This window comes from Seriola lalandi, unplaced genomic scaffold (genome assembly GCF_002814215.2).
Source record: "Seriola lalandi dorsalis isolate HSWRI2012SDOR001 ecotype SW California unplaced genomic scaffold, Sedor1 jcf7180002054982, whole genome shotgun sequence".
Classification (NCBI taxonomy): domain Eukaryota; kingdom Metazoa; phylum Chordata; class Actinopteri; order Carangiformes; family Carangidae; genus Seriola; species Seriola lalandi.
Window position 1 is genome coordinate 1,518,957 of NW_019525531.1, and position 11,677 is coordinate 1,530,633.

The window sequence follows — 11,677 nt, forward strand, 5'->3', positions numbered from 1 at the left end:
GAAGATGTTGATTGTAAATTGGTATCAAAATTTATTTTATGTTCATATACACAAAAATGGCTCTAAATGTTATCAATACAAAAAGAAGCTACAAAATAAATAAGGACAAAGAGTGAAATCAATGAACTGTTCAACTAGAAATGTTTTATGAGCTAACAGCTGCTGGGCCGAGGCAGAGAGAATCTTTTAAAAGTATAAAAAATATTTTCTCAGAGATTACTTTTCTGGTTTTAAAGGAAATTCTAGGACGTTTTAAAGATCCAACGTCATGAGATTCAACATTTCAGCCTCAGTTCAGGTCAGAGAAACAGGAGAGGAGCATTGAGTGTTGGTGATCAGACTAAGTGAAGGGCCCAGCAGCGGACTCAGGGATGTTGGTGGCGTGCATGTCGCGCGTCATGTTGGACTTCTCTTTGAGTTTGGCCTGCAGCAAGGTGTGCTGCACAACGCCGATCCTCACGTCCATCTGAACGATCTCCTGCTTCAGCTTCGTCAGACTCTGCTTGATCTTCACCACCGGAGCTGAGGGATGAGCACAGAGACAGGCGGTCAGGTTGCTTAGCAACATGGAAAACTCAATAATAATTTGAGAACCAAATCCAGACAGTTAATTTCTTCAAACAGGCTAAACAGCTTCACCTCCATCAGACATGCTGCTGCCTTTCTCCTCCATCTCCTGCTTCACCTTCTCCAGCTCCTCACTGATCTGAAACACAGACACTATCATGAACAGTCTCTGTCTGCAGGTGATAAAGCAGTGAATCACTTCCTGTAAAACAGGAAGGAGTTGTCATGGTTTTAAATGAATCTCATCTCCTGCTTATGACACTGACTTTATTCTGATTGTTCTTTATTCCTCTCTGTTCCTCTTGCCTTGATTTAATAATCCTCCATTTACATGTTTTATCATGTTACTGCTCTTCTCATGATTTTTGTTTATCATGTTCACAGTGAAGTAGTACTTCCCTTATAATTTAAAGACATTCAATTGACCATAAATATATATTTAAAGGCCTAGTTAACACATTTTTGTCACTGATTGGATAAAACTTGCAGCTTTATTCACATATACATAGTATAACTAAATAAAGAATATGTTATCTGTGTAAATGAAAATAATGAATAAATAACTTTTATCACAAGCTCCACTGAATGAAAACAGTCAAGTGTAGATAGATAGATAGATAGATAGATAGATAGATAGATAGATAGATAGATAGATAGATATATACCTTATTTATCCCCTAGGGGAAATTCATGTGTCCATTAGCTCATTGTTGATGATAATAATAATAATAATAAAAACAGTTAATAACAAATGAACAATAATAATTAGATTAGTCATGTGTCTCTAGCATCTTACATTAAAAATATAATTAATATATCTAATACCGAGCTTGAATCCTCCAGGTGAGTGTGCGACTGTTAAGTGAAGATCTGTAAATATTCATATATTAATGTAAATCCTATCAGAGAGAGAAAGTAACTATATTGTCTTACAGAATGATTATCTATGTGTATTAATCATCTTTATCAATCATGTCTTAATGTAAGACTGTTGGCCATATGATTTATTTATTTATTTGCAGTTCACTCATTAGTGTTTAAGTTTCATTTGATTATGGTTTTCTTTAAGACTGAATTGTTTTATTGAGACTGGGCTTGTATCCTCCAGATCTTGTAGTGCTTGTAAGCGATTACAAAAGAAGTCACTGAATCATCATTGGAGCTGTCTGTGTCTCTTTGTTGGAGTCAACCAGTCAACTGCCAGCCATTACTTCAACATGATCTTCTATACAACACAGACACTGGAACTGTCATGTGGAAAAAGAGATTTACGGGGTATTTCAGAAACAGACTGAACCCCGTTACACAAGCAGGACAGGACAGTGTGGTGATGTGTTTTTATCACAAGATGGCGCCTACTGATCTGATCAGGAATCAACAGAAATTGACTCCATTCTTGCATCTTCCATAACATGTCTAACAAAACATCTAAAAGGCCACAGAGACATAGGATAAGACATAAGACAGAAGCTCTGGAAGTTTACCTGCCGAATGACGACAGGTCAGAAGGTGAAAAACAACAGGAAGTCTAGAGACTAGACTCAAATTAACAGTATTCACTTTAACGTCACACACTACAATTATTACTCAGTAAAACACGGCAGCAACGTTATCAACAAATTGATAAATATCTTATATATATATATATAAAAGAATATTATAATATAGAATATTAAGAGTAGCAGCACTAAAAAAAAAAAAAAAAAAAAAAAAAAAAAAAAAAAAAACCAAAAAAAAAAAAAAAAAAAATGGCTGAAACCAGAGGCACCACAAAGCAAATGGAAGGATACAATTAATAAAATGTATAAAATGGACATAATTAATCACAAGATCAGGAATCAAGCAAAACCATTTGACATAAGATGGACTAAGATCCAGAAAACAAATATTATTCAAAATTAATATTAATTAAAAAAAAACAAAAAACGTTTAAAATTATTTAAACCTGTCTTATTCGTTATTATATTTTTCTCTCTCTTTTATTTATCTAAATAAATAAATAAATCAAAATAATAAAACTTTAATGTACTTGTTTAATTAGCTTAAGTAAGTATTTGTGTGTATGTATATACAGTACATGTACACACACACACGTTTTTGGGTGGGGGGACATATGCTGTAGATGATCTAGTTGTTAACTCTGTTCTGTTGAGAAATAACCACTGTAAGGGAATGCAATCTAACAAATAAAGAGTATAAAGTCACACAGTCTCAAACTATGACGATGTTTCTACTTGTAGATTGTTATTATTATTATTCACACAGACAAGACTGTTGAGTGATTAAAATGCAGCTGGGCGATGCGTTCACTGACCTCAGCCAGGACTCTGGTTCTCTCTGTCACTCCTCCGCTGGCCTGCTGGTATCGCTCCTTGGCCTGGTGGAGTAAAGATGTTTGAGATCAGGTTTCTGCTGAACGTCCAACACATTTATATTTTCATTTATGTTACATGAATTGTGTTCGCCACATGTGAATGACAGCTACAATATCAAATCTAAATCTACATGTACATGTACTGTACACACACATATATATATATATATATATATATGATGACAGACCAATTTGTACATTTTTCCTGTGTTTTCCTTGATCATCACATGGAATTATTAGTTAATTAATACTGTGAAAGTATCAAAGCCTCAGTCCACAGAGAAATGCACACAGCCTGTATTCAGAAACTGAGCCTTAAAACCAGCTGTCAGGAATTCTGGAACTTTGTGATGTCACAACAAAGCAGTTACTGCCCTCAACCATGCCCCAAGCCCCACCCAGTGTTTACCTGAAATCTGCTATATTTTTATTGGATAACTCAGAAAACAGTCAGCCAATCAGAAGAGAGGCCCAGAGCCTCCTCTCTTCTGATTGGCTCACCAACCTGTTGTTACTAGAGCTCCAGAGAGAAGCCTGAGAGAGGAGATGTAAAACTACACTGAGATGGTTTTTGGTTCTTAAAACCACAAATATATCTTCTTATGGATCAACACTTTGGAAAGTTTGTATATTTGATGATAAAAACACAACTGCACCAGCTTTGTGGTATTGCTGTGCAAAATCTAAATAGCTATCAAATAAAACACAAAGGTGTTTAACAGCCTGCTCGAGCACACAGGTGTGTGTGCTGCAGGTTTCAGGTACAGATGTGAGTTCCAGGTGTTTTCAGCTGCAGGTGTGTGTCTGGTGTTTACCTCGCTGAGTTTGGCCTGAGCACTGCGGTACTCCTGGATCAGATGTTCCAGCTGGTTGTTGATGTATTTCTCCCGGCTGCTCACCTTCTCCAGAGTCTTCCCGATGTCCTCCTGCAGTTTGTCCAGGTAGCTCTACAGAGACAACAGAGGACATTAAAGATGTCTCCTCCTGAGTCCCCCTGTCACTTTTAACTTTCAGTCCATAACCTTTTTTCTATGTGGAAGACAAAACTGCTCTAAACTAACATCAAACGTGTCTTATTTCTTAGAGGAGACAGCAGGGATTATTTCTTATGTGGGTGTCAGGTGATTGACGGGAGGCTCAGTGTAACATTATGCAAAGTTTATAAGAAAATACACGACTCAGCAACAAATAAGTAAACACTTCTGCCACAGAGGAGCTCACATCTTGTCACACTTTAGCAAATTAAGAAAAATCTAATTATCATAGCGTGGGGATCCAGTGCAGGCTGACAGGTGTGGTGGTGTAACATCAGCTGTTTCCCCCAGAGATCAGGCTGAAGACAAATGAGCTGACTGTTCACATTCACTGTTTCACCTGTGTAATTTGTTTTCCTGAGCTCTCACAGCTCCCGCTGTCTGCAGCATCATTGTTGGAAATATAAAAACACACCTTATTGACTTGCCTCTATAATCTGAGTTTTCTTGCTTTGCTCTGTTTCTCTTCTTCATTGTCAGTTTCCTTCAATTCAAGCTTTACTTGTTATTTCAAACAAAAGAATGCAGCTCAATATAAAATTGTTGCTATGAAGCGATTTCTTTTGCCAGGATCATTTGTCTAAGCTTTGTAGCCAAGAGAAGGAACATAATGGTAGATCACTTGCTATGTTATATGTGCCTTGTGTTTAGAGTGCATGGAGAAAGAAACCTGCAATGCTTTTATACAGATTTAGAATGGGGTAGTGGTGCGCTTAACACGCATGTGGCTTAAATAAGTATTACATAAGCAAAAAAAATCTTTGTAGAAAAATAAAATCAAAAATCAAATTTTTTTTTATGTGTAAAAACAACCTCTGAATATGGAAGCGCTGAAAGGCAATCGATACGTTTTTTTTCATCTGTATAAACAACGACGAGAGGCAAGTGACCTGGGGGAAAACGCTTTTTGTTTTTCTTTCTTCCCAGAAAGACTCACTTGCCTCTTGGGGCTATTTTTCACAGATGGAAAAAAAACTACTTAGAAAAATAGTCAGGGCAAAAAATACATTTTCAGATGCCTTTCAGGGCTTCTGTACATTTTTAACAGGACATATGCAAAAACATAAACAGGCGGAGATCATTCAGGGCATCTGTACGATGAAAACATTAATACTAGGTACGGAGTAACGAAGGTTTGTAGCGACGATGAACCCAGTAATTAAAATAAGAAACAGAGGAAAGTGTTGATACAGTCCAGCAGGTGGCACTCAAGACAGACATAAAGGCAGTCTCAGCTGCTGCATTATCAAACCAGGTCAGTGAACTCACCTTGGCCTCTTTGAGTGAGGACTTGATCCCGTCTCTATGTTGATGCATCTGGTCCACATGGATCCTCCAGTCCTGCAGACCCACACACAGACTTGAGACTAGTCAAAAAACAACTGAAACAAACACAGCGGGAATAAGGCGGGAAACTACAGTGACATCTGAGTCCTAGCCTTCAAATCATTAACACTCATTTATATACAAAAGATTTTCCATCAAATAAATATCACATAATTTATAATCTGATTCATAAGGTTTATTCTTACATATTCACACATATTTATCTATCTTAATCTAATTCACCTGTTATTTTTTTCTCACCTTATGTTGCTGATATTAGGAGCCATTTTTATTTTGAAAGGAAAATACCATAACATCTGTATGTATCTGCAGCTGATGAAACGTCCCACAACAGTTCAAATATTCCCACAGTATAATTTAGAGTTTATGTTTGTGAATGTGTCTCAGAACATTTTACACATGTAAATAAATACATTTATATGCATACTGTATATATTTTCAAAGTTTAAGGTTTGATGAGAATCCACTATCACCTGTAACCTCCAGTAAGCAGGTGGTGCTCAGGTGAGCCTGTACCTTGTTGTCTGTCCTGATGGTGACTTTGAGCTGAGGCAGGACTCTCTCCACCTCCAGGTTCCACTCTGCTGCATCAACTGTCGACTCCAGGATCTCGTCTGGTTTGGAGGACGGTTCTGCTTCCTGTCAGAAGAACAGACAACAGGATATACTATATGTCTGGCAAAATTCAAAGTGATAAAAGTGAAAAGGAGCCTCATGTTTCAGCTGGCTGAAAACGAAGCCGTCAATAAAATGTGCAGTAATTCAAATTTAAGGGTGATCCCCAAGTTGAGGGTGACCCTCATTTACAATGACACCAACATGTAAATTACAAATATAAAAGATCAGCTAGAATTACCACCTTGCGGTTGTATGCCTCCGCCAAAACACTGTCTTGTGTTCTCCAGATATTATGTTCACAAGGCCAAAATCAAGATTTGTGAGGTCATCGTGACCTTGACATTTGACCACCAAAATCTAATCAGTTCATCCTTGAGTCCTAGTGAAAGTTTGTGCCAAATGTGAAGAAGTTCAGTCAAGGTGTTAACGAGATACTATGTCCACAAGAATGAAACGGACAGACAACCAACCGCCGAAAAATATGGCTCCTGCTCCGACTGTCGCTGTCAAACAACCTCAGAAGTAGTTACCATGGGAGATACAATCGTACAAATTCAACAACCATAGACAGTTATTAAGTAGATTCCTGAGGTGTCCAAGAGGTTCAAGAGTTTTCAGTTTTAGATTGCAGGAGAATCTATGATTCCTTCAAAGGTCAGTCTTGGAGAACCAGCCAATCACTGGAGTGAGTTAGAAGTGGACCAGGTTTCCAATGCAGCACAGATGTGATTTATGATACTTTAAAGATATACAGACACCAATGCTGACCAAGCTTATTATAGAGTATATAGTGGTAAGTGTAGTAGCTACCACCAGTGATGAACCTCAGGGCTGAGAGGTAAACAGACTCTAACAGCAGAGGGGGCAGCAGCATTTCTGTGGATTTCATCAACATAGACAAGGACCAGGAGGAAAACTGGTTCAACAACCCCCTCTTCCTACAAATCAAATGAACCTGATTTCGTTTCTGTTTATAACTTTGTTGTAGTTTGACAACAAGGTCCCTGACGTGGTGTTTGAATGTAAATTTGTCATTAAACCAGATGCCAAGATACTCGTCTTATCTTACCCTTTTGATATTCAAACAGTAGTTGATTACAGCATTCTGTGTTTTGAAATTTTGAGAAAAACATACATTTACTTTTATTTGCACAAAGATAACTAACTAACTTAAGATAACAAGTGTTATTAATAAAGCATGAAAGGAAAGTTGTAGATTCTCGGTGGCTGATTGACCAGAGTCAGAAACACAGCACAAAATTGTCTTGTCTATGTAAAGATGAGTTCGTAGGAAAGAGACCATTTCATTAATGTAAATGGTCAGGACAGGGCCCAGAATGGATCCCTGTGGCACACCTGTTGTGACCAGCAGGAATCCAGACCTGGACCTTCATCCCAACACCCACCCCCAATCGCCTGTAGTGCTTCCAGAACAAGATCAATGGAGAAAAGCTGAATCATTAATAGTGGAGGGGATTCCTATGGATCCATCCTCAGATAAATGCGCAGGAGAGACAGAATGTTTACTGAAACCTGAACCGACATTGTTCGGTTCTGATACTAAAGGTGAACTCACAGTGTGAGTGGTCCGTAACTTCAGAGCCTCCAGATCCATCACGTTCTCCTCCTCCTCATCAGGCTCTTCCTGAGTTTACACACAAACACAAGACTTGTTAATGAGCTGTGGACAGCCTCTGCCTTACATCACCCCCGTGTGCTCAGAGGAATATCACAAATCACATACATGGCTCCTTTAGAGAAAAAAACTTCTGATAGAATGTGATGAATCACAGTTTTAGGTATAAAATTTTAACTGGCACTCAACTCTGGTCATGATGTTAAACACAGGTAATAAAATACACAAATCTTTCTGGGGCTAAAAAAGGTAAAAAATCATAAGAGTAACTGCTTAACATTTTGGATGAAGAGTGCAACAAAGAAGAAAAAAGAAGTTCATACAGCTGAGACACCTACTATCATCTCCTCCTCGACTTTGCTGAGTGTGAGCTCTGCGTCGTCCTCAATCACAGACTCTTCTTCTGTGGTTTCTGTTGGGTACTTTGGTCTGAAAGAAAGAAACAAGACACGAGGTCAAAACACAAAAAGTTGGCAACATAATTTCAGGTAAACACAGATCTCCTCATGTGCACTGTTTAGTCTGATACTTGTTGTGCTGCACTCACTGTGAGACCCTGAGGATTACAGTTAAATATCAGAATCTGATCTGAAAATATCAAAATCAAAACCAGAAGTAACAAGCAGCTGGATAAAAGGAGGTTAAAGGTCAAGGTCCTGGTGCACAGACTGATAATCCTGCGACTCTAAAACCATGATACAGGAACATGTCCACAAACAGAATGACACAGGAATGATTTGGCTAGAGCAGAACATGTCTGAGTACCTTCTGAAGGAGAACCCCTTCCTCCTCAGAGCCTCCTCAGCCAGTCGGTCCAGCACCAAGCAGACGTACTCGCCTGAGCCTGACTTCAGTTTGGAGGGCGGGAAGTCCACCTTGACACCCTGATGGACGCAGTGATGAGTCAGACAAGTCTCCTACATTCTCACATCCCTGAGTCCTTATAGTAAAACAGCAGATGACAACAAGGAGCCGGAGTCGACTTGAGATTGAGGTCAGGATCAAAAGCACAGCGACATATTTTATTCATGGTTACATATTTCATTCATCTGTTTCATTCACTATTCATCTGTCAAGTTACAGAGCGTCTGCAACTTTCATCAGGGGTAAATGTGAGATCTGTGACCTTTTTAAGACCTTTTCACTCTGAGTTACATGAAGCAGACGCTCAATTTTTAAAGAGGAAAATGAAAACGTACTGTGAAGCTGTAAGAAAACAGGATGGTGCCACTGGGGCTGAGTAGTGAACGTCAGTATTTAGTATAAACCAAAATGTGTCAGAGTAAATAAAACTGTCACTGAGCCTTGGTAATCAAATAATCTCTAAGTAAGATTAGACGTTTTTCCTGAAACATCAGAATTTGACATTTAATAATGCTTTAGTTTGTTGATTTAAATCAGGAATTCTTTCATCTAAAATTAACTCAATAAGATTATGAAACTCGTCAGACTTTTAATTACTTTTTTTTTTCAACATAAAGGAAAATATGTTAAGCATTGCAATTCAATATCCAGCCTTGATTCATAGTTATAGTCTTCCTCACTTTTATTTGATCAAAATTCTTTCAATTTTTTCACAGTTAATATAAGAATATAAATTTTCAGGATAAAAAAACATGCTGTATGGCTGTTTTTCTTTAGACAACATTTAACATTTGACAACTTTTGCCTCTTTACTGGCTTTTGTTGAAAAAGAAGGATATATATTTATATATTTATTTTTAAAGTAAGCTAATCAGCACTGAATCTCTGGATTAATCTTTTTAATGCTTTTTTCTTTGTTCATTTTGTCTGTCCTTTAAGTTACAGCTTCATCTCCAAGTGTCAACAAATTAGATTTTTATAACCTTTTTAATGGCAGTGAGAATGAAATAAAGACAAATTTGCCACCTCTAAAACTAAATCCAACATATTAAAAGATTGATTTCACTTAATTCAAAATATTTTACAGCCTTGATCTTAAACAGGAGTTTTGTTTTCATGTCAGGACCTGCAGACACTTTTAGAACGGCGACTCTGACTACATCAGTGAAGGATGTTTCTGTGTTTCATTGCTCACACAGAGCTGAACATCACTTACAAACGCCCTGAGCTCTGCAAGGATGTTGGACACGGTGGCGTTGGGTTCGTCGTACTCCTGAGGCTCGGTGAACGGCCGCCCCGCCATGTTGATGAGCCACGCCGCGATGATGGTGAACATGTAGAACTGCTCGCCGGGGTTGGATCCCAGATATGGACTGGAGACAAAATAATGTCTGACGAGGGAAAACAGAGATCATGAGAAGAAATGAGCCAGGAAGATTCTCCCTCCTCTAAATGGGTTATTCTTTTTAGACTCTTTCTATTACTTAGTGTCACATTTATGGTTCCCATCATTCCCATCTTTTATTTCTATGTTGTTTTATTGTTCTGGCAGATGTCTATGTGCTACATAAATACAGATTAATTTATCTTATTATCAATCAAAAACAACACACTCAAAAACACCTAGATGTGGTTGTTAATACTGACACTGGCCTATAATATTCAACATCTGATTTACTATTCTCCTTAAACAGTGGAGTAACTCCAGGCCTTTTCATATCACATGTTGATTTACCCTGTCATATGGTCATAGTGTGGGGAAATTAATTTACATTTCAACATTGTATTATTTTCATTTTGTACTCTACATTTGTGATGTCCGCAGCAGCAATAAAACCATAATTGTGATTAGGACATTATGGTAAATTATTTTCACCCTTGCACAATATATGTTTCACACAGTACATGTTTCACTCATTTCTGGTGAAGCAATAGTAAAATTTAACACTAACTGGTATGGCTGGGACATTTGAAGGACTTTGTTGCCCAGTTAACTTTACTAAAACATCAATTAGTCACCTGTGAGATTTAAAAGCTTTAACTAACTATCAAGTGAAGGTCCTCTCACCTGGACAGGTTCTTCATGTTGTGTTTGGCCAGAACCTCCTCCTCATAATTTAACACCTTCAGCTTTTCCAGTAAACACTCCATCACCACAAACACCTGGTGAACTGCTCCGGGACCGCGGTCATCTTCATCTCCCCGTCTACCGTCATCCGCCATGTCTCCACTTCACCGGCTGCTTTAAATATCAAAAGAAAAAGACCAGACCCAATGAGTTCTTCTTGGACTCTCTCGACCAGCTGGCGTGTGCTAGCCTGTGCTAGCCCGGTTTGTTTGGCTTCCCCCTCCGTTGTCAGGCAACCGAGAGCTAACGCTAGCTGGCTAGGTAGTTAACGTTAGCCGCTAGCAAAATCATGCTACAAATTGTGGTTCAAATCCGTAACTCAAAAGTACCTGTCAGTCTGCAGGATATAAACACATCAGCAAGTCAGAAAGTTTACGACTATGGACATTAAAGTATTGAAATCCTCTACAGTGAATCGCTGGAAGTCACTGTTAGCTAAACTGTCAATATCGGCGTCAGGTCCTTCTTCATCTTCCGGTTTGTGTTTCGCAAACAACTAATTGGCGCATTACCGCTACCTACTGGTATGGAGTGTGGATGTCTGCTCTTTATATTATTCAAAAAATAAAACAAAATAAAATAAAATATTCTCAATCAAATTAGTTAGTTAATTAAAGATTCTGAAGTAGGATTTTATAAAACTGATTTCTTGAGTTCTTTTGTAGAATATGTTTACTTTTATCTTTATGAGGCTTTAAATCATTTGCCTTCTGCCTCTTATTTCTGACAATGTAGTTAGTATAACACTGTGCAACAGCGTAGTCACATCTACCTGTATTTATTATTATTATTATTATTATTATTATTATTATTATATAGGGAGTTAGAGATGTTGGTGGTGGGAATGTGATTTGTTATTTGTGCTTCGTTTTGCTTTGTGTTACAGATAACTGAGAGGTGACTGCACTGATAAACACTCGTATATCTTTGTCACACTCATCTCTTCCATACATTATATAAATTCAACCTCAACACAACCTTATCCAGTCAAGCATGATACACACAGTTTCAGTCTACAAATACACACAGTCTATATAAGTGTATGTGTCTATTTGTATGTGTGTTAGTGAATAATTCATATCTCCACCCTCCCCTGTGGAGAAGCAGGC

The 11,677-nt window shown here is 38.0% G+C and overlaps 1 protein-coding gene across 1 annotated transcript; it reads right to left on the reverse strand.

The window, feature by feature from the left end:
* Positions 1 to 7: 7 nt before the first annotated feature.
* Positions 8 to 11,034, reverse strand: ift57 (intraflagellar transport 57 homolog (Chlamydomonas)). Its single transcript, XM_023396703.2, has 12 exons — positions 10,898 to 11,034; positions 10,509 to 10,682; positions 9,657 to 9,831; positions 8,342 to 8,460; positions 7,915 to 8,005; positions 7,517 to 7,585; positions 5,839 to 5,961; positions 5,245 to 5,316; positions 3,757 to 3,888; positions 2,882 to 2,944; positions 640 to 706; positions 8 to 522 (listed from the first exon to the last, which is right to left on the reverse strand). Exons 2-12 carry the CDS (start codon positions 10,661 to 10,663, stop codon positions 341 to 343), a joined length of 1,248 nt encoding a protein of 415 aa, XP_023252471.1. The 5' UTR covers positions 10,664 to 10,682; positions 10,898 to 11,034; the 3' UTR covers positions 8 to 340.
* Positions 11,035 to 11,677: the final 643 nt, after the last annotated feature.